Source organism: Pseudopipra pipra, chromosome 25 (assembly GCF_036250125.1).
Source record: "Pseudopipra pipra isolate bDixPip1 chromosome 25, bDixPip1.hap1, whole genome shotgun sequence".
NCBI classification, from domain to species: domain Eukaryota; kingdom Metazoa; phylum Chordata; class Aves; order Passeriformes; family Pipridae; genus Pseudopipra; species Pseudopipra pipra.
This window is the reverse complement of record NC_087573.1, coordinates 1148938-1174859: the sequence shown is the minus strand read 5'-3', so window position 1 is coordinate 1174859 and position 25922 is coordinate 1148938. Positions and strand designations below refer to the sequence as shown.

Genomic DNA, 25922 nt, shown 5'->3' with positions numbered 1-25922 from the left:
CCCAAAGCCCCCGTCCCAGCCCAGCCTGAGCTGGGGGTCACAGCCAGGCACGTGCCCCATGAGTTGGGGAGGCAGTGGGGTATCAGTCAGAGCCCTTCTACCCCCCAGAACACTCCCAGGCACAGAGCACAGTCCTCCTCCCTCCAAGGAACCAAGTCCAGCTTGGACTGGAGTGATGAGACTCCTCCTGCCCATTGCTGGCACCCCAGAGCCTGATCCCACAGTGTTCCCACTGCACCCCCCTCTGAGCCTTGTCCTGACCTGATTCCTCTGCCCTTCCAGAGGCAACAATCCTCCCAGTCCAGCCTTGGGCACAGACCTGGCCAGGCTCCAGCCCCAGCCAAGCCCAGTTTAAACTCCTTAAACCCATCCTTCCTGCCCAGCCCAAGCTCAGTCCATCACACCCCCTTTCCTCAGGCTGATCCAGCCCTGCTGCCGTGATTTTCCTGCCTGTTTTCCTTTGTGAGCTCCTGGAAAACGTGGCTGGATGCTCCCATGCAGGGATCAGCTGGGACACAGGCCATGGGTGCTGCCCCATCCCTCAGCAGACCCAACGTCCAGCAGGAACACCAAGCCCAGCTTCCAAGGATTTTCCTTTCCCCTTGTTCCAGCTGGACCAGACCCCCTTCCTCAGCCCTTCCCTGATCCTTTCTCCAGTCTATCCACGGGAAATTCCCTTTCTGCTGCTGTGCTGGGGAGCCTGGAGCTGGCTGGGCCTCCCTGCCCAGCACCGGAGCCGCCACATCAAATGGAAAATAACCCCAAATTCTTCGAAAAACCCAAGGGCATCTCATGTCCCACCCAGGCAGAGGCAGCGAGATCAGGGCAGGGCAGGAACGGGCAGGAAGGATGGACAAGGGAAGGGTGTTGTAAAAAGATGTATTTCGTATGTAAAATGTGTCAGGGCAGTGTTTTTTAGCAATTTGCATAATTGGTGACCACAGATAATCCCCTGAAATGACCTAAATATATCCCAGCTGGGGGCTTTCCAGGCCCAGTTTGCTTTATGAAATTCATTGGTTTCAGCTTTGCATTTTTTTTTTCCTATGGTCTTTCTTTCTTTCTGTCTTCCCCAGAAGAAGAACCTGAGTTTGGCTGGTTTCTAAAATGCCGATTTGGGAGCAAAACCAAACATTCACCTGGGGATGGCTCACTCTGGTTACGAGTTTGAGTCAATGAAAATGCGACTGAATTTTAAGATTTCATCAGGAAAAGGGAACTAAGGCAAAAAAACAGCTGCTAAAATGACAAACTTTTTCAAATGCTTTTCATAAAAAGTCAGGTGAAATGACACTGAAATCTCCTCTGGCCTGAACTGTCAGCTGAGCTGAACTGGGGCTCCACTGGACTCACATCTGCTCCAAAACTGAGACCCTCCAAAGCCATGGCCACTTTAATTAGACATTTTCTAAATTTTACTTAGAAATTTCCTAAAAAATTAGGAATTTTCTCCTAAATGATTGGCCAAAAGACGTAGCGAGTCGCTTGCTCAGTCCATGTTTACAAATGTCTCTTTTCACCTATTTAATACCTTTCCCATCACTTCTTTGCTCTGCTCTGGAAGCCACCTCAGCAAAAGGCTTCCCTACATCCAACTGTTCATCTCCTATAATATGATCCTGGTTGAGGAACTCATGATTAAATGGATATACAGCCCAGGAACGGGCACAGTTGGATGCTGCATGAGGGATAGAGTGTGAACCCAAAGAGCAGCAACAGTCACACTTTTATTTAAATAGAAAATTCCTCCAAATCGGGCCCAAACCTGCTCTAATAAGTGGATTCAAGTCAATGAAAAAGCTGTATTTTGGAATACAAAAGCTTGGAAGCATCAAGGTTTTTCCTGCAGGATCCTCATGGATGCCAGTACGGGATATATCTGGGATTGCTGGGATTCAGCATTCGATGACATCACTGTGAGTTAATGAGTTGGACTCAGAAGCCTCCCTTTCAGGGAAAGACATTGGGAAACACGTCCCCTGGGTCAGATGTTCCACTTGTGCTCAACCAAACCTCCCTTTGATTCAGTGGAAGCGTTTTTGTTCCATTAAGGATGTCTGAGGGATGAGAAGGAGACAGACCCAGCTCTGGTGGGGAGTCAGCAGCTTGAGAGCCATGGAAATCCTTGGCTTTCCAGCCCACTGGAGCAGGGAATGGCTGGATGAGCAGGGAAGATGCCTCAGCTCCCTGTGCCTGGGATTCCTGAGCACGGGAACAAACTCCTGGACGGGCCAACGTGCTGAACCCCTGTGGTGTCCTGGTCTCAGCTGCTCCTCCTGGCCCTTCCTCATGGAATGGTTTGGGTTGGGAAGACCAAAGCTCATCCAGTCCCACCCCCTGCCACAGGCAGGGGCACCTTCCACTAGCCCAGGTTGCTCCAAGCCCCATCCAACCTGGCCTTGGACACTCCCAGGGATGGGGCAGCCACAGCTTCTCTGGGCACCCTGTGCCAGGGCCTCCCCACCCTCCCAGGGAAGGATTCCATCCCAGTATCCAATTCAAACCTGCCCTCCTCCAGCTTAAGGCCATTTCCCCTTGTTCACCAGCACTCTGTGTGTGATGGACCATGAACTGGGCCATCTCCTGCACCAGGAGGTGACACCAAACCAGCCCCCTGTGCCACGGCCCTCGCTCCTTCCAGCCGGGAATAGCTGCACCACCTCCCTGCTCAGGGAGAGCTGCGTGTGAACCACGGCAGATTAGAAGGTCTGTGCTCTGAGATCCTCACACCTGAAAGTGTGAAACGCTGCCCTCAGCTCTTTCTGAGCCGGGCACAGAACGGTGCCAGGTTTGCATTTGCTGTGGGGGATTTCCTGCAGCAGAGGACGGAGTGATTTGCTCGTTGGACTTGGCTTGCAAGTCCCTCCCGTCTGAGGAGCAGTTTCAGTTTGGTGTCACTGGTGACACCCTGCTCGTGGGATGAGCGAGGAGGAGGAGGGTTCAGCTCTGAGAAGGTCAGAGTTGGACAGATGGTGGATATGAAATATAAGAGATAGAAACCAGGGGAGAAAAGGGGCTGATGGGGTTTGTGACAGTCTTTGGAGCCAGGACTGTGTCCAGAGAGACATGGGGGGGCTGGAGCGTGTCCAGGGAAGGGAAGGGAGCTGGGGAAGGGGCTGGAGCAGCAGGAGAACTGAGGGAGCTGGGGGGGCTCAGCCTGGAGAAAAGGAGGCTCAGGGGGGACCTTCTGGCTCTGCAACCCCCTGACAGGAGGGGGGAGCCGGGGGGGGTCGGGCTCTGCTCCCAGGGAACAAGGGACAGGAGGAGAGGGAACGGCCTCAGGCTGTGCCAGGGGAGGCTCAGGTTGGACATCAGGAGGGATTTCTGCCTGGAAAGGGTGGTCAGGCCTTGGAAGGGGCTGCCCAGGGATGTGGTGGAGTCCCCACCCCTGGAGGTGTCCAGGGAAGGACTGGACATGGCCCTCAGTGCTCTGGGCTGGGGGACAAGGTGGGGATTGGGCAGAGATTGGGCTCAATCCTGGAGGTCTTTTCCTACCTCAATGATTCCATGATGCAAAGTGACATGGATAAATGGGATTAGCCTCCATCCAAGCCCACGTGTGACACCAGCTGCCATCAGAATCAGACCCACATCTGTGTTGCCCTTTAAAAGCTCCAGCTCTTGGCAACTTTCCAATTTATCATCAATTTACCCAAAAAACAATGATCCCAGTTTTATGATTCAGCAGGAACAGCATCGCTGGGTCGAACTCCTGGAAGTCTGGAGGCCAGCAGGTTTTTTAATTCTTACTCTGAAGGAATTTCCTTTTTTAATGTTGCTGTGCTCTTGCCCAAGCCCCAGGAAGTCGACTATCTATGGACAGCAGTGACCAAAATTTGGTTTTCCTGGAATTTTCCCTCCTTCCCTCCGCACACCCACACAATGGGCTTTTTAGGATGCCTGCAGTCTGTAATTTGCCTTTCCAGCCTGATAATGTGGCTTGCAGAGGCACCGCTTTTGCCAAGTCATCATCTGGAAGGAACAGTGGCTTGTGCAATGTTCCCTTTGCCCCCGGTGTCCGACGGGCCCCGGCAGCCACCGAGCCCCGTTCCTGCCCCTCGGGCACACTCTGGGAACAGGAGGGAGCCCAGGAAGTCTGGGAAAGGGCCCCAAACTTTCCATTTCAGAAGACGCAGCCCAGAAACCAGAAGGACCAAGAACCCAGTGCTGTGGTTTCCCTTTGCCTGACTAAAGAAAAGAGCTGCTATTTTTACTAAAAATGTGGGACGTGAGGCCCTTCCCTTCCCCTGCTCGAAGGGGGGACGCTGCTCACAGGGAGAGGGTGGGGGGGTCACCCCGGATTAAAACCAGCTGACTGATCCACACAACTCTCTCCCATAGATTCCTCAAATATTTCTTGCCCACACCATGGGAAGATTTATTTGTAAGGTGAGAGGAAGTTAGTTGGGAAAAGGGAATCTGATCTCACCTACGAAAATCCCCCTTTTTCATTTTAAGGCAGTGGGATTGATGTAATTCTCTGCCCCTTTCTCTTCTCTAGTCCTGCATCACCGTGGGCTTCTCGGGGCCTTCAGCAACACAAATCAATCCCACGACACCATTAAAAGTTTCCAGTGTATCACAGGAATTGCAGTAAATTAAAGCCACCTGCCCAGGGGAGGGATGGGATTCCAGTGTGTGATTCCAGGGTGTGTGACCTCTGTGTTCACTGTCATGAGGAGGATTCTGAACCTCTAAACCTCTGATCAAAAAGATGCTTTTTATTTTCAACAACCAAAACAATCCTGAGCAGGGAGAACAAAGACTTGGGTCTTGTCTTACTTAGAGGCTTATTAACTTTGTGTGTTTGTTCATCATTAAAAGACTCTTCAGATGACAAGAGAATACTAAATGTGTCAAAATGGCACATGTAGAAGTGACTTCAGGGGTGGGGGAGTAGCTGTTGTGGCACATCCCTCCTTTGGTTCTTTGTGCCTTCGCCTAAAAATACATGTGAGTGTATTTACAGAGGAATATTCCAGCAGGGCTGGTCAGAGGTGTCCAGCTGAGTCCCCTTTGTGTGGCCCTGCATCCTTTTGGGATGCAGGATTTTGGATACCACTTCCATTGCTCTGTTCCCTTCAGAAGGGAGTTTTGTGTGGAGTGGGTCCTCCCCAGGAGTGCAGATGGGGGGTATTGCTGTGAGGTGAATTTGGCTTTGTCTCCATCCACTCCCCTGTGTCCCGCTGTCATCCTGCCAGTACTGCCCTGGGCAGTGATTCCAGGAGTGCCAGGCAGGCAGACTGGGCTGATTTCATCTACCAAGAGATGAGGGTGCTCTGGAAGGCATTTCCCACCTCTCCCATTTGTGATTAGAATCGTTTGGTCCCACCCAGTCACCCCTTGGGGCACAGGGGCCTCCAACTGGCATTGGAAACTCAGTAGAAATGGACCTTCTGAGCCAATCCTCTCAACTCAGGGGGGAGCTTTTAATGTGCAAGTTTGAAGGCAGTTCATCCCCCTGGCAGTTAGACTGTTGTGCATTTTATACTGTTTTCTGGCACTTCTCGGTAGCCAAGTCAAGACATTGCAGCTCCTGTAGCCAGAGACAAACATCAGAGAGCAGTGGGGCCAGTTACAGCTTTCCAGACCAGTCTGCAGCTTCCCAGACCAGTAAGCAATTCCAGTGGATAAGGAGAAGCAGCCTCAGGTATCAGAGGCTGGGGAAGTCACCGTGCAAAATTAACCGAAAGACTTTGAAATTCCTTTGAAATTCCTACAGTAAGCAGCCAGACAATGAACTTCTGAAAGGTGTTCCCAAACAATTGCTAATTATTCGGAAGAACCAGCCAGGGCTGACAAAGCCTTATCTCTGCAGCCCCCGCGGTTGTTATCTCCCATGGAGCCGCACCAGGGGAAATTATGGAAAGCGGCAGGCTCCAAGCCTGCGCACAGCTGATTATTTCCACAGCCTTGAAAAACTTCGCTGAGACACTCCAAAAAAAAAAAAAAAAAAAAAAGAAAAAAAAAGAAAGAAAAAGTTATAGGACTTAAACACTGAAAAAAACACACTCTTGGAAACGTGTCGCGGGGTTGACAGCGGGCTGGCCGGAAGCAGAGGGTGCGGGGGGAATGTGCGGTGGCTGGGGGAGCCCCGGACTTGGGGGGTCCCGTGTCCCCCCGTGTCCCCCCCCAACATGGCAGCGCCGCCCGCGCCCCCACGTGCTCCGGTCCCGCCGGCCCGCTCCGGGCCCCGCCCCCGGGGGCGCGGCCACCGCTTGCACTCGGTGCGGATTGGCTGGGCCTTGAGCTGGCCCCGCCCCTCAGTTCTCGGGGCTCGGCCGTCCCGGCCGCGGATTGGCCGAGGCGGGCGCTGGCCCCGCCCCCCGGCGCGCGGCGGAGCACCGAGCTCGGCGGGGCCGCCCGGGGAGCGCGGCCAGTCCGGGAAGCGCGGCCGCGGCCGCTCCGTCCGCCTGTCCCTCCGTCCGTCCGTCCGGCTGTCCCGCACCGCCAGCCCCCGGCCCTCCCGTCCCTGCCCCTCCAGCCCCCCGTGTCCGTCCCTCCGTTCCCCTGCCTGTCCCTCCAGCCCCCTGTCCGTCCGTCCGTCCGTCTGTCCTTCCTTCCCCCCGCCTGCCCCTTGTCTGTCCTTCTTCCTGCCCGGTCCCCGTGTCCGTCCGCCCCTGCCGCCTCCATCCCGGCCTCCCCGCCGCCCATGGAGCTGCTGTGCGTGGAGTCCGCGTCCCGCGTGCCCCGCGCGGGGCGCGACCCGCAGCTCCTGGAGGACCGGCGGGTGCTGCAGAACCTGCTGAGCCTGGAGGAGCGGTACAGCCCCCGCGTGTCCTACTTCCAGTGCGTGCAGCGGGACATCCAGCCCTACATGCGGAGGATGTTGGCCGTCTGGATGCTGGAGGTACGGGACGCGCCGCCGCCCCGCTCCCCCTGCGCCGACCCCGGCGCTGCTCCTGCCCCGGCGGGGGGAGCGCAGGGCAGGACCCCCGGCCCGCGTGTGCTGGGGGGGTCAGGGGTGCGGGGGACAAGGCAGGGGACACGCCAGCCCGGAGGTCTGTGCTCAGGGCAGGGGGTGATGCCGGGGGGCAGCGCGGGGGCTGCGCGCTTTGCTCCTTTGCAGGCGCTTTGCTCCGGGAGCGCCGGCTGGGCTGAAACACGTGTTCGCCCCGTGCAGGAGGAGCAGGACCTCCCCTCCCCTGAATCCACAGCTCACCCCACCCCTGTGGTGAGAGACCCCCAAAAGCTCCGGGCGGAGCTGGGCTGTCAGAGCCTCGGGCTCGGGGGTGCAAGTGCCTGGTTAGAGGGGGAAATAATAACGCTACTATTTACTTCCCCAAATTAAAAATGAGTGTGGCTCGCTGCAGGATAGAGTTCGGGGCGGGGAGGGGGGGGAATCTCAGGGGGCTCTGCAGGAGGTGGTCGCAGTGAAGAGTCTCGATAAAGAACGATTTGCAGAGGAGCGGTGAGGTCGGGATGGAGCTTCCCCGTCCTCCAGCCCGGCGGCTGCTGCGGGGAAGCTCCGTCAAAAGAAATAACGAACATTTGCTTTTTAAAGGGGCTTTCTCCCCCCCCCCCCCCCCCCGCCCCGTTATTTTGTTTCTGCCGTTCCCTTTACGAGAAGGGTGTTAAATAAATGCTGCTTTGGGACCTGTCCCTGTGAAGCCCTGAAGGGGTGACAAGCGGGTGACAAGTGGCAGTTGTCACACCCGCGTCGGTGTCACCGGCGCTGGGGCAGCCGGGGCTGGGAGGAGGATGGTGTTTGCTGCAGAATGGGGAGAAACCGCAATGTTTTTATGGTCGTGTTGAAAGAAGGAAGTTAAATATGACAAGTGTTTTGATACTGTTGGGAGATAAGGGCAGAGGGCTGAAATTTGGAGCTGCTGGATTCTGTGGCTGAGGGAGGAGGACTTTTGGACCCAGCATCGATTTGGGTGCTGCCACTGACTCTTCTTGTGTCTCTGGAGCACTCGAGGTGGAGTTGCCAGCAGTGGTTCCTGCTCTGTTAAGTCTCCAGCTGGGGATATGCTGGAACTGCTCACTTTCTCCAGAGATCCCCAGTCCCCACAGGGCAGGAGGTGGCAGCTTTGCTGTCCAGCTGGCTGGAGACATCTCCAGCAGGGGAGATCAGAAACGGGGCCAAATCAGGCTGGTTTGGTCTCATTTGTGCACTCTTTCTAGCTGCACCTGAGTTCTGCTGCTTTCCCCAGAAAGCTGAAGTCTTGAGGCCTTGGGGAAGCTCCTTGCTGGTGTAACCCCAGGGATGTCACCAGAGTTAACACCTGGAGCTCATTCACCCCAGGCCTCCAGAGCCCTGGCAAGTGTGAAACACCAGAGGCTTTGGAGCTGCGGTGCAGGCAGGGGCTGGGGAGCCCTGCCTTTACTTTGTGTCTCTGCCACTGGGTTTTGCCAGGTGTGTGAGGAGCAGAAGTGTGAGGAAGAGGTTTTCCCCCTGGCCATGAATTACGTGGATCGGTTCCTGTCGTCGGTGCCCGTGCAGAAGAATCGCCTGCAGCTGCTGGGGGCTGTGTGCATGCTGCTGGCCTCCAAACTGAGAGAGACCATGCCCCTGACCGTGGAGAAACTCTGCATTTACACAGACAACTCCATCACACCTCAGCAGCTCCTGGTAACCACCCTCTACCCAGCTCTTCTGCATCCTGCTGCCTGCCATCCCACCTGCCTCCCTGTCCCTGCTCTTCCTCCCATTCCCTCACCTCCCCCTGCATTCCAGCCTTCTCTCCTCCCTGTCCCTGCTCTTCCTCCCATTCCCTCACCTCCCCCTGCATTCCAGCCTTCTCTCCTCCCTGTCCTGCAGGGTGTGGTGCCTGTTGGTGGAGACCTTTCCACCTTCCCTGTTGTGGGGAGCAGAATTGTCCCCTCCAGGTCGTAGAGGAAGTTCCTTGTGCCTGCAGTGCTCGTTCCCAGCCCTGGGCTGTCACCCTGGGCTGTCACCCTGGGCTGTCACCCTGCACGCTCAGGCAGAAGTTCAGTTCTGAGGCTTTGAAAAGCAAAGTGTTTTTGTGTCTGATAAAAGTTCAGAGATCCAACTCCCTTGATTTCCACTCCCCCAGTGCAGGAGGAAACTGGAGAGCCCCTTTTCTTGGGGCCTTCCATGCTGGTGGCTCAGGGCCCCGGGGAGGAACCCCCTGGGCTGAGAACCATCCCTGGGGACCGTTTGCCCCCGAGAATTTCTCAGGGTTACTCATCACCTTATTAAGTGTCTCTGTTTTTTTGGGGCTGGGCTGGGGTGATCTGAGTGTGATTTGTCCCCAAGGTGGGGAATGAACCCACAAAACTTTCAGGTGTGAACCGAGGGCAGTTCTGGTAACTGGGGAGCTCTGGTATGAACATGGTTTTTCCAAGTGCCAGTGAAAGGCTGGGGAAAATCCCCTCACCTCCATGACCCTGCAGTCATTTGTGGGTGGTGATTGTCTCAATTAGCGCTCACGGGTGGGTGATTAATCCTGGGGAGGGGTGGGAATGCACAGAGGAAACAGTAGCAGTTGTTTCTTCCCTGGGTGCTGAGTCCTGTAACCATCCCTGAGACAGGAGGGCGTCACAGACAGTTCTGGTGGCTCCTGCAGCCCAGACCTCGGGTGGAGACCTGGTGCCTGCATCCTGTGGGTCCTGGTCCTATTTCATTCTGATTTGTTTGGTGAATTCCTGGGCAGGATTTGCTGTTCCCAGTTGAATTTGGGACCTGTTTGCAGCAGGCTCCTCCCAAAGGAGGGTGGAGAGGTGCAGGTGGGGAGTGGGCAGAGCATGTGCAGCATCCCTGGAGACTCTCCTTCCCCCTCAGACTCCAGTGTTAATTCCTCCTTGCTCAGAGCCTTTCTTATTTCTTCCCCCGAGGTTTGTCAGCAGGAAGCTGTGGCCAGGCAGCACCACAATGTTCATCTTCCCTTCTCCCTCCTCCTGGGGTGGAGCTGGAGGAGGAAAACACTGTCTGATGCCTGTTCTTCACTGCTGATCCTTCAGGTCTCAGTCCTGGGGTTCTCCCTCCCTGGCTCCTGGGTTGCTCTCAGGAGGCACAGATGGATGGCTGGCACAGATCTCTTGGATCTCTCTGCTCCAGAATCAATTTGGAGTTGAGGTGGATGAAAATGGCTTCATTTTGAGGGTCAAAAGTCCTTTTTTGGACTTTACCTAGCCAAAGGTAGCTTTTCCAGGCAAATAGAATCCCTTTCCCACTCAGCAGTGCAGGGGTTTATTCCTGGTCATCCAAGGGCTGAGCAGAGGCATCAGGAGCCAGCCTGGCCCTTCCAGAGGGGACCTGAGGCAGTGGCACATCTCTGGGCAGGAGCTGCTCCACAGTCCATCACCTGGTGGTCAGCTTTCCCTGCCCACCACGATTTCCATGGATTTTAACCCTGTTTGGAGCACATCCTGCTCCAGTCTCCCATTGTCCTCACTGCAGAGAGGGAGGGGAGGGAACATCTGAGGACCTGTGAAGGATTTGGGCTTTGGGACCCGCTGGAGTTAGTGCTGGATTACAACACCCAGGGGCTGCTCTTCCCCCTCTGTGCTAATCAGGGGATGTTGCTGCTCTTTCACAACCTCCCAGGGTGGGGAGGGGAAGGGGAGCTTCTTCATCAAGGTTTGGACAGTGGTTCATCCTGGCCTCTTCCCATGGATTGCTGCCATCCTGGACTCCAGGGGTGCTGGCTCACATTCCCAGCAGGTTTGCTTCCTTCTCCTGCTGGGATGCTTGGCACCAGCTCAGCAGCTGAGAAGGGACACACTTGAAACAAACTCTTGAGGAGGTTATTCTAGGGAGAAGGAAATGATGCAAGGAGGGACTTGTCCATTTGGAGGAAGTTGGATTTCCGTCAGGGGCATTATCTGACCTACCTTTCCTTTTTTTCTTTTTTTTTTTTTCCCTTTTTTTTATCTTTTAATGAAGGCTTTTCTGGCCTGTGCAAGAGGGTGTTCAGCTGCTTGGGGAGAGCAGCTGTAAGTCACCTCCATCTGCCTGCTTTGCTCCTAATACATTGGCTTGTCTTGGAAATCTTCAACCTAAAGGTCAGTTTTGCCAACAGCCAGGAATTTCCTGGCAAAGCCTGAGGAGGATGGAGCCTCCAGGCAGATGATGAGGGGAGCAGCAGTGGCCCCGAGGGCCACGAAGAGTGAAAATAAGAGAAGTAAGAGCTGGGTAGAGAAGGATGTTCACTTGTGGCTTTCCAGAAGACACTCTGGTGTTTCCCTGCTTTCCCTTCTGCTTGTGGCATAGGTAGGACAGATGGGGCTGTTTCTCCATCTGGAGTTGGTCCCTTTGCCTTGACATCCAGGCTGGAACGTGCCCAGGGGATGGGAAACAGGGACCCTGTTTCCCATTTGCAAATGGACTTTGGAGGCTGCTCATTTCTGTAGCTGCTCTGGGGGTGGGTAACAGGCTGCTCTCTCCACCCTCTGTGAGTCACCTCGGGAGCACTGAGTGTGTCACCGGGGCTGTGACAGTGTCCCATGGTCCCTTCTCAGCTCCAGGGACAATCCAGCACAGCTCCCTTCCCTCCTGCTGCTCGGGGGGTGGCTCTGCTCCCAGATGGATTTGCAGGCTCCTGCAGGCACAGAGGGTGTGTGGGTGTTGTGAGGGCAGAGCTTGATGTGGCTGTCACTGCATGGCAGGGGGAGCTGCCGGGACTGGCACATCCCAGACAGTTTGCAGAGCTGGGAATGGAGTCAGGCAGTCCCTGCCTGTGGCTCGGGTCTGTCTGAGGGGGCAGTTTGGCTGCAGGACTTTGCTCACCTGCTCCGAGCAGGGGAGGCAGCGGGAATTCTGCTGTCCTGCCTTCTCTCCTGTCTCTCTGCTTTGGGATGCAGCCAGGAGGGATCAGACTTGCAGAGGGGAAGCTCTGCTCTGTGGTTTCCACCCCCTGAGATGCTGGCCAGGCACGGAGAGCCCTGCCCTGGGGGGTGGTCTTGCAGAAGGGGATCTGATGCATTCCCAGTGCTGGGATGCTCCATGAGCAGTGCTGGCAGCTTTCAGCCCTTCCACGAGGAGGGTGAACTCTGCAGGCTGGAGAAACAAAGGGACATTTTCCACTTTTCTTCCTCTCTTTCATTACCCGGGCAGGGACTGATTGAACGAGGTGCAAAACAAAATGCCAGGAAGAGGATGTTTGTTCCATCAGCAAACCTGCCTGTCCTGTCCCTCGCTGCTTTTGTTCTGCTCCTTCCACAGATGAAGTGATTCAGAGGTTCTGACACTGATCTGAGGGCGGGCAGTCCCCAGGGTTAGCAGGAGAGAAGCGAGGAGCAGGGTGGTTTGGCAGGAGAGAGGCTTCCCTGAGCTAAATCCTGTGAGCTGGTGACAGTCCTTGGCGCCGGGCGCCTTCAGCTGCCGTCCCTGGAGCCGGCGGGGCCCTGGGCCTCTTGGAACAGCCAGGGCTTGGGGGTGATGGGGAGGAACCTGTGTCTGCAAAAGAGCTGCTGTGGTGCCTTGCAGAGGGACAGGCTGTCCCAGATCAGTCCGTGTCCCAGGTGAGGTCTCGTGGCTGAGCTGCACCTGGATCTGGATCCTTGGGACAATATCCCAACAGGAACAGGCTCTGCCACTCCAGAGAGGGGGTTGTGTGTCAGGGACACACAGTGACATGTTGGGTTGCAGCTCTGGGAGGACAGCAGGAGTGATGCTGGGCTGTGTCCCCTCTGCTCTGAGCTCCCCTCTCAGACTCCGAGATCCCTTTGGGATTTGCTGGTTGTGAGGAGGGATTTCCAGGTCCTCCTGACCTCCCTGGGCCTGGGCTGTGCTCCCAGCTCAGGGCAGTGACTGCCAAAGGTGTCAGCTGTGTCCTGTGTCCCTTCCCAGGGAACTGGGCTGATGCAGGAGGAGGCATCCAGCTCTCCCAACCCTCTGGAGCCCTTGGAGGCTCCAGGTGAGCGACAGGCACAGAGCTCTCCATTCCCAGTGGCTCTTTCCTGTGTGGCTGCAATTTAACCAGTGTCCAGCACCCACTTTGATCCCTCTGGGTCCCTTCCCACTCAGGATATTCTAAACCTCTGTTTCCTTCTTTTCCCAAGCCTGATCTCTCCCCTTTGCTTCAATCCCACCTCAAACCAGGCACTCTGTGACCTGTGCTGGGATCCTCAGGCTCTGGAGCTCTTTGCAAGGTTTCTTCTTGCTTTTATCCTTTGGATTTGGCTGAAAACTCCAGCAGGCCTGGCAGGCTGGCCATCCATATGGGAGGTGGGAGCCTGTGGAGGCGAGGAATAGCTTCCTGGGTGGAAAAGTGCAGGCTGTGAAGTGGCAACCAGCACACAGGGCCTCAGGGAGGGAGTTTGGAGCAGGTTGAGCAATGCTGCTCATTTAGACAACTCAAAGCTGGTTTGCTGTGTAAGGAGAAAGAGGGGGTTTGCAAAGAAAGGAGAAAATGAAGATCTGACCTTGTGTACACCCTGGCTGGGTGCTGGCCCTGGGACCTGCTGGGTGCTGGCTCTGCCAAGGGCTGCTCCAGGGCTGCCCTGCACTGTGTGTCCATGCCAGGGCTGATGCCAGGGCTGGCAGAGCCAGGAGAGGCTCAGCAGGTGCCTGGAGCAGCCAGAGCTCCAGCTCAAACCCATGCAGGGCACCCAGCCTTGCCACCATCTGCTCCCCAGCTCACAGCCAGCACTGACTGGCCCGTGGAGATGCCACAGAAGTCCCTGTTGGGTGCCTGGAGGGGGCACCTCAGCTGGGATGGAGATGTTGGCAGTCACTGGGAAGCATCAGTAGCCTTTGGCTGTATGTTGGTGGCAGAGGTGGGAGCTGGTGTGGCTGTTCAGTGCCTCTTGCTCTGCTGAGCACAGCTGAAGGCTCTCTTGGTGGAGAAGAGGTGGGATGAGTAGGGGAAGTTCTGCCAAAGTGCTGCATTCCCAACCTGGGACCCCCATTCCCAGCCCCCGAGCTCTGTTCCCTTTGCTGTAACAGGGATACTCTGGGCTGAACTGTTCTGGGAGCCTGGACACCAGCCTGTCCCCTTGGGAGTGGAGAAGGGATATGGGAATGCTGTGCCTGCTGCTCCCTGCCCTGGTGTTCCCTCGGGGGCTGCAGCAGCAGCGGGACCAGAGAGGGGTGTCAGTGGCTGATCCCTCTGCTCCCTGGAAAGGGGAAACCACATTTATTGCTTCCTCTTCTGAGCTGTGCCCCCAGCTCTGCAGCTGGAATTGTGCCCCAGGCTGGGCACAGAGTGGGGACAGTCCCTGTTCCCTCCCCTGTCCCTCGGGTTGTGCTGAGCTGTCCCTCTGAGCGCTCCCGCCCTGCTCCCAACACCCCTCTGTCCTCCCTCTGCAGCACTGGGAGCTTCTGGTCCTGGAGAAGCTGAAGTGGGACCTGGTGTCAGTGATAGCCAACGATTTCCTGCCCCACATCCTGCACCGCCTCCCGCTGCCCCCGGACAACGTGGAGCTGGTGAAGAAACACGCCCAGACCTTCATCGCCCTGTGTGCCACAGGTGGGTGCTGCCTCGCCAGGGCTGCTCTCCCCTGCCCTTTTGGGGAGCTGAGTGCCTGCCTGCATTCCAGTCAGAGCCATTCGAGGTGGGATAATGGCCTTGGGCGCCTGAGAGATGCCAGGAAAGCAGAACTGTGTGCCAGCCCCTTGCTGTGCCTGTGGGAGGGTGTCTGGGCCTGAATCCGAGCTTTTCGCAGCCTCTCCCTCAGTCTCTAGTGCCACCTCATCTCAGCACTTCTGGAGCTGTTGCTCTGTGGAGCTGTTGCTCAGCCTGGTTTCTTTTCCTTCACCCCCGTTTCTCCCTCCTAAGCTGCAGAGACCCCTCTGTCAGCCCCTCTCGAGTTTTCCGGGGAAATCACGATCCCAAACGCCGTGTGCATATTCACTAAGGGCCCCTCTCTCCCCCGTGCCCCTGTGCTGCTGCAGACTCCACGTTTGTGATGTACCCCCCGTCCATGATCGCCACGGGCAGCATCGGGGCCGCCATCCACGGGCTGAGCGTGTCCGTGAGCGACGAGGCCATGACGGAGCTGCTGGCCGGGATCACGGGCACCGACGTGGTGAGTGGGCACAGGGAACAGCTGCTGCAGCTGCTGGGAGCCCTCCCTCTCCTGCCGCTCCTTCTGAGAGGAAGAACTTTTCCGTGGAGGGTGGCAGAGCGCTGGGAGGGGGAGCTGTGCAGTCTCACTCTCTGGAAATGTCCCAAACCCACCCGGATACGTCCCTGTGTCACCTCCAGGTGACCCTGCCTTGGCAGGGGGGTGGGACTGGGTGGACTCCAGAGGACCCTTCCAACCCAAACTGGTCTGTGAGTCTTTGCAATTGGGCTGTTGATGATGGTGCTGACCCTGGTCTGAGGAGAGCCAGGGGAAGAGGGAGCGTCCCTAAAACAGCCCCGTGGCCACAGTGGCTCCTGCCTGGGCAGGGCAGGGTGGGCTGGGCAGCCTTTGAAATGCCACACAAAGGGCAGCGTCTGTTCCCTGCACGGGCAGGTGTTGGCAGGATCGGGTTGATGGGGTGGGAAGGGGCAGAGGGAGGCTCTGGGCTCGGCATCTGCTCCCCTCTGCGGTGTCTGGTTGCAGGTGCCCAGGGCTGGGAGGGAAGGGGGGCATCTGCCAGCCCCTGCACTGCCCTTGGAGAAGGGAAGGAGGATCCTGCTGGGCTCCCCAGGTCGCTCCTGCTGCAGCAATGGGGAGCTTTCCCTCTGCCAGGGCCCCCTTTGATCTGTTCTCGTGCTGCAGGGTCGGTTACAGTCCCCTGGCAGGGCTGGGCCAGGCTGGGCTGGGCCGGGCTGGGGGGGTTCCACGAGCCTTTGTCCGGGCAGGAGGACGGGCGGGAGGCTCCCGAGCCGCCTGTGCCGATGGAATGGTTTTGTTTTCAGGAGAATCAGTGCAGCCACCTGCTCACAAGCTGCTGCGGGCACGGGGCAGGGGCTGCAACCTGCTTCCAGGTCAGGGCTGGGGGGGAACAGGTGGGAAGCAGGGAGGGAACCGAAATGGAGCCGAAATGGAGCCCGGCACAGCCCTGCCACCCTCCCTCCCTCCCCAGGGCATCTGCTGTGCCCCCAGCAAACAGCCCCTGCCCAGGCAGGATTATGGCAGCTCCTGGAGGATCCCAGGATGTATCCACAGTCTTGCAGGGCTCCCTGTGGAGCCCCTGCCCGTGGCCTCCCGTGTCTGTTGGTGCAGATGCTTCTCCTTGAGCCTTGTGGTGTCCCCGGGCTGTGACTCAGTTTCCCCCCTGGCTCCAGCTGGAAGGGTGACCCCCTTCCTGCAGCTGCCAAGGCCCAGCAGGGCAGTGCTGGGGGCGCAGGGCTGGGCCAACTCTGTGGCCAGCAGGAGTCTGGTGGTGTGTGGCCAGGCTGGCTTTGGCATCTGCCAAAATTGCCAATGGAGAGCCCGGGGCTGGGTGGCTGTGGGGATGGAGAGCCTGGGGATGGGTTTGCAGTGGGGATGGAGAGCCTGGGGATGGGTTTGCAGTGGGGATGGAGAGCCTGGGGATGGGTTTGCAGTGGGGATGGAGAGCCTGGGGGTGGGTTTGCAGTGGGGATGGAGAGCCTGGGGGTGGACTGGCCGTGGTGACAGAGCCCAGGGCTGGTGCCCTGTCCCCGGTGCTCCCAGCCCGGCTGGCAGGAGGAGGCTGTGCTGACGGGAAGCCGGGCCGGGGGAGCGGGCAGGGGGAGCTGGGCGTTGCTATTTTCGCTCGCCACATCCTCTGTCGGTTTCTAAGAACCGCCGGCGGATTCCTGGTAAGAGATTTCGGGGTGTGACAATGTCCCCGAGGTGTGAGCTGCCCCCGAGCTCCCCGGGCTGGGCCGTGCCCGGCGCTGACGCGTCCGGGGGGCTCCGGCATCCGAGTGGGAGTTTCCTCCTCTGGTTACAGCTCGTGTGGGGGAAAATACACGGTGGGATTTGCATTTGTGACGAGTGGTGGTGCTGCCTGCAGCCCCCTGAGCCTCCCTGTGAGCGGGGCTGGTGTGTCCCCCGGCACTGGGGTGGGTCCCTGGGGGATGCACGGGGGGAACACGGGAAACCTGGTGAGAAGGAAACCTTGTGAGAAGCTGTGTAGCCACAGGATCGTCCTCCCAGCGTGTTGGGGTGTGGTGGTGTGGGTACACTTGGGTGGTTCTTGGGTCAGGGAGGTCCCTGCCTCAGAGACTCCCAGAGTGAGGCAGTGCCCATCAGCCAGTGCATCCAGCAGGATTCCTGTTCCCAGCTCTGCTGCAGGAGCACCCCAAGCTCTGGGAGAGCTGGGCTGAAGAGCCTGGGGAGGCAGGGGGGCTCCATGGGCTCCATGTGCTGCAGGCCACTGTGGATCTGGGAAGTTTGGGTTGTAAAAGCCAATCCCGGCCTGTGCAGAGCTGCTCCGCCCTTGCCATGATCCTGAAATCACACCCTGCTTCCAGGCACGAGGCCGGATGCTTTGGGAAGCTCTGATGGGCACAATGTTTCTTCCTGGAGAATGTGCTCAAACAGGGAGGTGGGGAGAGGACAACCAGAGCGTGGGGCTTTGCCTGGGGAGGGGCCCAAAGCACAGACAAGCAGGAGATTCCCCTCGGGGGAGAAAAGCTCCTTTGTCCTGTGTGTTTGGATGCTCCGGGGGTCGGAGATGCAGCCCAGCAGCTGCTCGGAGCGATTCCTAAGGCTCCCACCTCCGAGGAGCAGAGAACTGAAGCCTCTTGTCTCTCTCTCCCTCTCCCCAGGACTGCCTGAAGGCCTGCCAGGAGCAGATCGAGGCAGCCTTAGCCGAGAGCTTGAAGCAGGCGTCCCAGTGCCAGCCGGAGTTCAGCGCCAAGGCGGCGGCGTACGGGGGCAGCCAGCCCACGGGCACCCCCACGGACGTCACCGACGTCAACCTGTGACCAGCCCCCGGCCCCGAGAGCCGCCCCTCGCCCTGGGCACCCCCAGCTCGCCGCATCCCACCCGCCCAGCCCGTGCCCGTGCCCGCCGGGGATCCCTCCCGCCCGCTGCCACCCGCGGGGAGCAGGAGCCGCGTCGGAGCCGCTCGGGTGGCTTGGGGTGAAGCGACTGGTTTTGTGGTGTTGGGGCACCAGAATGCTGGGGAGGGGAGCAGGACCCCCGAAGAAGTTGGAGTTGTTTCTCTGTTGGTGTTTCCCTGGCTCTCCGGGGTGTTTACGGTGACTTCCAGCCCCACGTGGGCCACAAATCATGGACAGCGAGCCCCGAACCTGCCCTGCGGGACCAAACCCCTCACAGCCCCCAACTCCTCCCCCAGCCGGGGCTGTGGGGCCGTGGGAGGGACCTGCATGTCCTGGAGCAGGGAGGTACTCCCCAGTTTTCCCCTTTGGACCCACAGGGTTCCCTTCAGGAGGGAGCAGCTGCTCAGTGGCCCCTCGGTCCCCGTTGCTTCGTGCCAGATTCCTGCAGCTCCGGGAGGAGTTGTGTGGCTGCTTCTGCTTGGAGGGGAACTGTGGGGCTTGTTTGTTATTGCTGTTGGATATGGGATTTCTGGGGACGTTCTCCCTGTCTGTGTGGACAGCAGGAGGGTCCTGGCCTTGGGAGGGGGCAGGTTTGGGCGCTGGCCCCTCGGATTTCGCTGGCCCATGGAGGCTGCTTAATTTATTAACTGCTGGGAAATAGGGAGGGAGGAGACGTGGCATTCCTTGCTGTGGGGCCTGGATGCTGCTCTCCTCTCCTCCCACAAAAGTGCCTTCCCCCTTCGCCCCTTCCCTGGCTCCCTGGGCAATGGGAGACTCTCACTTGGAAGCTGGTTGGTCCTTTGGTAGCTTAGGCATCAGACTAGGATTTAAGGAATACCTTTGAATGTGCTGCTATAGTCTGGGATGCATCTCCACCTTCCCAGGGCAGGGATCTCGGATCACACTCAGGAGGGGGGGCTGTGTTATGTGGATCCATGTGGATCCGAGCTGTACCCTGAGAGGGTGGAAAACTTGCTGCGCACTTGAGTTGGAAAAGCAATTACTGCGTTTTTTGTATTGTTGTTGTTGATCCTGTTAGTTTTTTATAAAAAGTGTTTTTTTAAAAAATAATGCTGCTTTTCTATGAGAGAACCATTACAGAGTGGAATTGTATTAACCAGGAGAAGCCAGAGACTCCGCAGGGATGGGAGGCAGACGCTGCTGCCTGGGGACCTCTGGACATGTGGCTCCATGGCTGTTGCCCTCCCGTGGGAGATGTGGAGAAGGAGATAGAAATCTACCCTTTTGGATGCCACTAGATACAAAAAAACAGGCAGAAAAAGGTGGAGCTGCTGCTCCTCCCTGAGCCTGCCTTGTCCAGAAGGGCCCTGGAGCCGCTGCCTCCTGCCAGCAGGAGGGCTGGGACAGAGCCTGGCTGTGCAAAAGGAAATGTTTTTTATATATAAATGAATTTTAATTTAAGAGTAAACTGGTTTGGTGTTCACTCCGCTGCTGGGAGAGCCAGAGAACCCTGTGATGTTGCAATAAAGTATTTTAAAGAAGACTGAGAGGCTTGAGGGTTTCCCTGTGTGATTCCCAGGGCAGAGCTCAGATCCCTGTCCCTCAAAGTGCTGGGCTGGGCCCCCCATCACCTGGGGGGGCTCCAGCCTTGTGTTTCCCAGGATGGAAGGGGAGAGGGCAGGCAGGGCACCCCCAGCCCCACTGAGAGGTTCCCAGGTAAGTGCAGCCTCGTGGGACACGGGGGGAAGGTCCCCCCTGGGTTTTCCAGCGAAGGTGGCACATGGGCAGGTGCCACGAGCAGGCTGGGCATGAGGCCTCGATGGGCAGGGGAGGACAGTGGCCCCATGGCCTCACCAGCCTTGCCAAGAGGAGGTAAATAAACCCTGTGAGTGAGGGGGGGAAATCCCTGGGGCAGGGAGGGGGCCAGCATTCCAGAGGCTGGTGGGGACAGGGATGGGACAGGTCAGGTGGGGACAGGGACAGTCCAGGACCACACAGGGATGTGGCTGCAGGGCAGAACCAGCCCTGACTGACCAACATGGCTCTGGTTTTATTTTCCAGTCCAGGAACAAGCCAAACTCAGTGCTGGTGGCACCAGGACCCTGGTGGGAGAGGGGCTGCCTTGTCCTGTGACAAGCAGCACAGGGAGCTCAGTCCAGCCCCGTGGGCACAGTCCGTTCCCAATGACCGCTCGGAGCAGGAGGATCCAGGACGGATATTCCTGCATCCAGCAGCATCCCGGGAGCAGGTGAGGCCGCAGCTTTTCCCTGGCCCTGCTCACTCCATGGCCACGGGCTCCTGCCCCTGCTCACTCCATGGCCACGGGCTCCTGCCCCTCCACGTCCCGCGTCTTGGAGTTCATGAGCTCCCTGCGGATCTCGGGCGAGATCTGCGGGTGGCTGTGGAACTTGAGCAGCTCCAGCAGGGCCTCCTTCTGCTCCGAGGACAGGTCCTCCTTGTAGCGCTGGGCGAAGGCCAGGAAGCTCTGGTGCCACAGCACGGGCAGCACCCGCTGGTCCGTGCGGAAGGCCAGGAAGTGGAACACGAGGGCGTCGACCACGCGGAAGGGCAGCGCGTACTTCTTGTCGATGAGCAGGCGCAGGAAGATGCTGTTGGCACCGCTGTACTGCATCTCTGCCAGCTTGAGCATGGCTGCACTGTGGGCACAGGGAAAGGGGTCAGGGGGGCTGGGGGCACGGGGGACTGGAGCCACAGGGACAGAGGAGGAGGCCAGGCAGGAGCCACGGGGGGCGAGGAGGGAGCACAGGGGTCAGAGGGGCTGGAGCCACGGGGATGGAGGAGGGAGCATGGGGGGGGAGTGGGGCCAGGCAGGAGCCACAGGGACCAAGGAGAGGGTCGGGGGGCTGGGCTGGAGGCACGGGGCACCAGGCACCCGGACGCAAAGCTGAGCCTTGACTCTCAACCCCAGAGGGAGCTGAGTGACCCCCCCACCACCTCCAAGGGGCTGGAGAGGCTGAGGAGTAGATCCAAGGTGCTTCACAGGGTGCCTGAAGGAGAAGCTTTGCCCCACACACCCCCCAGCCCCTCACCTGGAGTGCAGGACGGGGATGGAGCACTTCGTGAGGATGCTGCCAATGATGACGGCCTCCCGCAGCGTGCACGTGCCCGACTCACACAGGGGCAGGAGGATCCCTGCGGAGGGGAGAGTCAGGCAAACCCCACCAGGCACCCAGACAAGCCCCAGATCAGCCCCTGCAGGAGCCCCTACCCTTGAACCAGGCTGCTGGCTTGAACAGGGCCTTCTTCAGAGCCATGTACAGGTGGAAGTTGAGCCGCTTGTACTCGGCGATGTCGTCCCGGACCCGCGGCAGCAGCACCAGGTTGTAGAACCTCTGGGCCATCCTCTCCTTCAGGTTGGATGAAAATATCCTGGGAACAACAAGGCACGGAGGGAGGAGGGGTGGGGAAAGGGGCGAAATAGGGAAAGGGTGGTGTTCTGCAAATCTGATTTCAACTATGGAAAGGAAAAGCAAAATGAGTCAGGGGCTCATGTCAGAGGCTCCCTGGGGTGACCTGACCTTACCTGGTGGCCTGGTACATGGCAGCAGCTGTCCACGCCTCTGGCTCGGTGATGTAGAGGATCTGCTCCCAGTTGGACAAGGCAGGAATGATTTTAAATGCCTTGGGGAGCTTCCCACTCCTGTATTTGGACAGCACCTTCAAAGACACGGATACAGGCCATGGCTGTGGGCACTGCCAGCAGGGCTGTCCCCTCCCTCAGCACCTCAGGGGGGTGGCTGTGGGTTCAGCTGCTCTGGCCTCACCTCCCTGACCCCTCTGTAGACCTCCAGGACACGGGGATCCAGCTGGGGCATGGGGCAGCCCGAGAGCTCCGACAGCACCGTCTCCACCTCCGTCTTCTTCTCCGTGAGCTTCTCCATGATGATGTCAGCCAGGGTGCGCCTGGGGCCGGCACGGGACAGGGTGAGCGGGGGCCAGGAGGGGCTGGCAGGGGATGGGGTGAGTCAGGGGCTGACAGGGGGCAGGGAGCAAGTCGAGGGTCGTGTGGGACTGACATGAGATGAGGGTGAGTCGGGGACTGTCACAAGATGGGGATGAGTTGGGGTCTGACAAGGGACAGGGGGTGAGCCGGGGGCTGTGTGGGACTGACAGGGGTGAGCAGGGGCTGGGGTCGGCTGACAGGGGACAAGGTGAATTGGGGGCTGACAGGGCGTGAGTTTGGGGCTGACATGGGGCACGAGTGAGGTGGGGGCCGTGCAGGGAAGCAGCCCCTGCCCCGGTGCAGCCCCTTCCCCGGCGGTTCCTCACCTCAGCGGCGGGTTCTTGTTCATGAACATCTCGATTGCCTTCTCGTCCTCGGGGTCCACCTCCACCTCCCCGCCGTACTCCCCGCCCCGTCCCGCCGCCGCCGCCGCCTTCTCCAGCGAGGGCCATTCCTCATCGTCCTCCGAGTCCGAGCCGGGACCTGCGGGGAGCGCCGGGGGCTGAGCCGGGGCCGCGCACCCTCGGGGATGCCGGGGGGTCCCGGGGTGCTCGGGGGTCTCACCCAAGGCCGCGCTGCGCTGCCGGGGGGCTGCGGGCGCCCCGGGGCCGTGCTCGGCCTCCAGCTCCTCCTGCTGCCGCCGCGCCTGCTCCAGGATGCGCCGGGACAGCCGCGCGTCCACGAACCCGTCCCCGCCATCCTCGCCCTCCTCCCGGCCGGCCCCGCCGCGCTTCCCCCGCGCCCGGGCCCGCGGGGCCGCGTCCTGCAGGATCTGCTCGGCCAAGGGCAGCGCCGGGGCAGGGCCGGAGCCCCGCGCCCGCCGGGCCTTGGGCATCGCGGGGTCCGGGAGGGGAAAGCGGGCCCGGGCTGGGAACGGGGAAGGGGAACAGGCACGTGGGTGCTCGCCCCGCCCGTTCCGGGGTGGCCCCTTCCCGGGGCCTGCTCGTCCCGCCCGTTCCGGCGGCGGCACCGGGACCATGGGGGTCACCTGGTGAGGGCGGGGGGCTCCGGGGGGGACGGGGCAGCCCCGGGGCCGCGGCGGGGGGGGCTCCCGGTGGAGGTGGAACCGGCACCGGGCAGGGGCTCCCGGCGGGCAGGGGGGCCCGGAGCGGGGGGTAAGCCCCGAGGGGGGCTCCCGGCGGTGGGAGGGCAGCGCCCATGACCCCCGGCCCCGTGTCCCAGCGTGTCGCAGGTGCCGGTGGCCGAGGGCAAGAGCGTGCAGCAGACGGTGGAGCTGCTGGCGCGGCGGCTGGAGGCGCTGGGCGCGGACAAGCAGGGCACGTTCGGCGTGGACTGCGAGACCTACCACACGGCCGGGGCCATCGGCACCCAGGGTGAGCACCGGCACGGCCCGGGCGGGGGGCTCCGCCGGGCTTCTCACCTCCTTCCCCCACTTTTGTTTTTTTCCCCATTTCCCTTCCCCTTTTCCTTCTCCTTCCCTTCCTTTTCGTCCTTTCTCTTTTCTCCTTACCTTCCTTCTCCTTCCCTGCCTTCCCTGGAGGTGTTAAAGAGGCACCGTCAGTCACTGGGTGATGTGATTCAATGGGTTAGAGGTTACAGTGGCAGTGTGGGGCTGGTGGTTGGACTTGAAGATGTTGAAGGTCTCCTCCAACTTTGACGATTCTGTGATTCCACTATTCCGTTTCCTTCCTTTCCCCTTTTCCCTTCTCCTTCCTTCCCCCTGGACTCCGACGTCCTTTCCAGACCCTGCTGTGACAGTCAGAGGTGGCTCAGTGGCCCTGAGCCCGTGCAGCCCCAGGCTCTGCTCAGCCAGTGTTCCTGAACAGAGCAGTTTGGAGCTTCCAGAGCAGCTTTTTCCTACTTTTTCTGCAGCTGGAACTTGCACATCTCCATGGAGGAGAGGCTGAGCCCAGGCTCCCTCTGTGCCCGTGGGCAGTGGGTGCCCAGCCAGGGATGGGGGCTGGGTGCTCTTGGCTGATCCCCCCCAGACTCCAGAGTCATGCTGGTGTTGTCCTGAGGCACCAGAGCATTTAGTTTACCCAGTAAACCTTCAGAATGAAATCCCATCTATTCCCTGAATGGCTGGATAACATAACATCTGTGTGGGAATGCAGAGTTAAAGCACCAAGGGGGACACAGGGAGGACCAGGTGGTGCTGTCAGGCGGGCACAAGCACAGGAGTGCTGGTTTCCCAGCCCGGATCCCCTGGCTGTCGTTCCAGGGCAGACAGGGAAGCTGATGTACGTGATGCACAACTCCGAGTACCCCCTGAGCTGCTTCGCCCTCTTCGAGAACGGGCCCTGCCTCGTGGCCGACGCCAACTTCGACACCCTCATGGTGAAGCTCAAGGGCTTCTTCCAGAACGCCAAGGCCAACAAGATCGAGAGCCGCGGCACCCGCTACCAGTACTGCGACTTCCTGGTGAAACTGGGCACCGTCACCATGGGGCCCAGCGCCAGGGGCATATCCGTGGAGGTGAGGGGCCTCTGGGAAGGGTGGGGAATACAAGGACACGCAGGGAAATTCCATGAGGGAGGACAGAGGAGGAGGGTTTAGGGGTGACCGAATTGTGGCTGTCCAGTGAGCTGAAAAGGAAGATGGAGAGGCACTATTTTACAAGGTCCTGGAGGGGCAGGACAAGGGGGAATGGCTTCACCCTGACAGAGGGCAGGCTTGGATGGGATATTGGGAAGGAATTCTTGGCTGGGAGGGTGGAGAGGCCCTGGCACGGGTTGCCCAGAGAAGCTGTGGATGCCCCAACCCTGGGGCAAGGCCAGGTTGGATGGGGTTACCCCTCCGTGTTACATGCTAAACATTCTGGGATGTTTTCATGGAAAGCACACCCTGCAGGGAGGCAGGGAGCAGGGCACTGCCCCTCCTGCCAGCTCCAGGGCTGTGGGCCGTGTTCCCAGGTGGAATACTGCCCCTGTGTGATCGCCAACGACTGCTGGAACCTGCTCATGGAGTTCATGCAGAGCTTCATGGGCAGCCACACGCCCGGGATCCCGTCAGTGTTCGGGGCCAAGCACGACAGCGTGTACAGCCCCGGGGACACCATGGTGCAGTACATGGAGCTCTTCAACAAGATCCGCAAGCAGCAGCAGGTGCCCGTGGCTGGGATCAGGTGAGAGGATTCCCTGGAGCTCCTCCTGGGAGTACATCCTCCTTGCTGCCTGCCCAGCAGGATCGGGAGTCCCTCTGAAACGCGGCATGGGACGGTTTTTTTCCTTCTGCATCTCCTTCCCCTGGTTCAAAGCAGAGTTTTCCAGTGCTGTGTGTGTTTCTGGTTGTTCTCTGTGGTTTGGAGCATGTCTGGGATTGGATCCATGGTTCTGAGGATTGGATCCGTGGTTCTGTGGTTCTTTGGACAGTGCTTCGTGCAGGGAATCAGTGTCCATCAGAAGGAAACTGCAGGAAAAGGAGAAATTCCAGCCAAACACAAGGGCAGAGCTTCTGTGACTGCAAACAGCTACGGAACAGAGTTTTTAATTTTTTACTTCTTTTTTTAATATTCACATAAACGTGTCTTCTTGTATTTCACCCCAATAAACCTGTATTTTTGAGGAGTCTCTGCCGTGTTCTGCTTCCAATTACCCCCTTGACGTCAGTGGGTTTCCACGGGGGAGAGGATGAGGAGGACTTAGTCATTCATGTCTCAGCAAAGCCTATTGGTCTCCATTCTGGGATCGGCTGCCTCATGTTACTCTGGGGCTTTTTTACTTTATTGATGGACAAAATTACTCTTCTGAGGTCCCCATCACCTCAGAGACCCTGTGGGGTTCCCCCCCATGACCTCAGAGCCCCCATGGCCCCCCATCACTTCAGGGTCCCCCATCACCTCGAGCCCACCCTGTCACCTCAGGGACCCTGCGAGGTGCCTCCCGCCAGCACGCAGCCCCCCGAGGAGCCCCCGCGCTGCCCCTTTAAGAGCCTCTTTGTCTCCGAGACACCTTTATTTACCCTCCCGCGACTCGCCCGAAGTTCGGCCCCGCGGTTCACAAAGCGCGGCGCGTCACGGGCGGGGGGCGGGACTCGAACCTGCGCCGTCCCCCCCGGCGCCCATTGAGCAGCGCCCCCTGGCGGCCGCGCAGACTGCGTACGGCCCGCCGGCGGCGAGCCCGCTACGCAAAGGGCGCGCGTGCCCTACGCAAACGGCGCGCGGGGCCCCGTAGGGAGCAACGGGCGCTGCGCTGCGCAATTGGCGTAAGCGGCGGGCAGCG

The 25922-nt window shown here is 59.2% G+C and overlaps 3 protein-coding genes across 4 annotated transcripts in view; 2 read left to right on the top strand and 1 right to left on the bottom strand.

The window, feature by feature from the left end:
- CCND3 (cyclin D3) overlaps positions 1–19320 on the top strand; it is a 35525-nt gene extending 16205 nt beyond the window's left edge. Inside the window, exons 1-5 of one of the 2 annotated variants that reach the window (XM_064635949.1) lie at positions 6317–6850; positions 8360–8575; positions 14219–14378; positions 14804–14937; positions 17580–19320. In XM_064635949.1, the coding sequence (XP_064492019.1) occupies positions 6653–6850; positions 8360–8575; positions 14219–14378; positions 14804–14937; positions 17580–17738 (867 nt within the window). In that variant the 5' untranslated portion in view covers positions 6317–6652 and the 3' untranslated portion in view covers positions 17739–19320. Of the gene's footprint in view, positions 1–6316; positions 6851–8359; positions 8576–14218; positions 14379–14803; positions 14938–17579 lie in introns of those variants that run through there. The other variant, XM_064635950.1, reaches the window with a different exon arrangement.
- Positions 19321–19778: 458 nt separating this feature from the next.
- On the bottom strand, positions 19779–22658 carry BYSL (bystin like). The gene is made up of 7 exons (XM_064635944.1): positions 22306–22658; positions 22068–22224; positions 21563–21701; positions 21322–21455; positions 21007–21167; positions 20828–20930; positions 19779–20434 (listed from the first exon to the last, which is right to left on the bottom strand). The coding sequence occupies exons 1-7, from the start codon at positions 22574–22576 to the stop codon at positions 20086–20088; spliced, it is 1314 nt and encodes a 437-aa protein (XP_064492014.1). The 5' UTR covers positions 22577–22658; the 3' UTR covers positions 19779–20085.
- Positions 22617–25265, top strand: MED20 (mediator complex subunit 20). The gene is made up of 4 exons (XM_064635946.1): positions 22617–22732; positions 22924–23075; positions 23924–24177; positions 24615–25265. Exons 1-4 carry the CDS (start codon positions 22719–22721, stop codon positions 24828–24830), a joined length of 636 nt encoding a protein of 211 aa, XP_064492016.1. The 5' UTR covers positions 22617–22718; the 3' UTR covers positions 24831–25265.
- Positions 25266–25922: the final 657 nt, after the last annotated feature.

Coding starts and splice junctions, on each gene's coding strand:
- BYSL (XM_064635944.1), bottom strand. CDS start 22,576: ATGCCCAAGGCCCGGCGGGCGCGGGGCTCCGGCCCTGCCCCGGCGCTG. Junction 21,456..21,562: donor TCTACAGAGGGGTCAGGGAG/GTGAGGCCAGAG, acceptor GTGTCTTTGAAG/GTGCTGTCCAAATACAGGAG. Junction 20,435..20,827: donor ATCCCCGTCCTGCACTCCAG/GTGAGGGGCTGG, acceptor CTGTGCCCACAG/TGCAGCCATGCTCAAGCTGG.
- MED20 (XM_064635946.1), top strand. Junction 23,076..23,923: donor CGGGGCCATCGGCACCCAGG/GTGAGCACCGGC, acceptor CTGTCGTTCCAG/GGCAGACAGGGAAGCTGATG. Junction 24,178..24,614: donor CCAGGGGCATATCCGTGGAG/GTGAGGGGCCTC, acceptor CCGTGTTCCCAG/GTGGAATACTGCCCCTGTGT.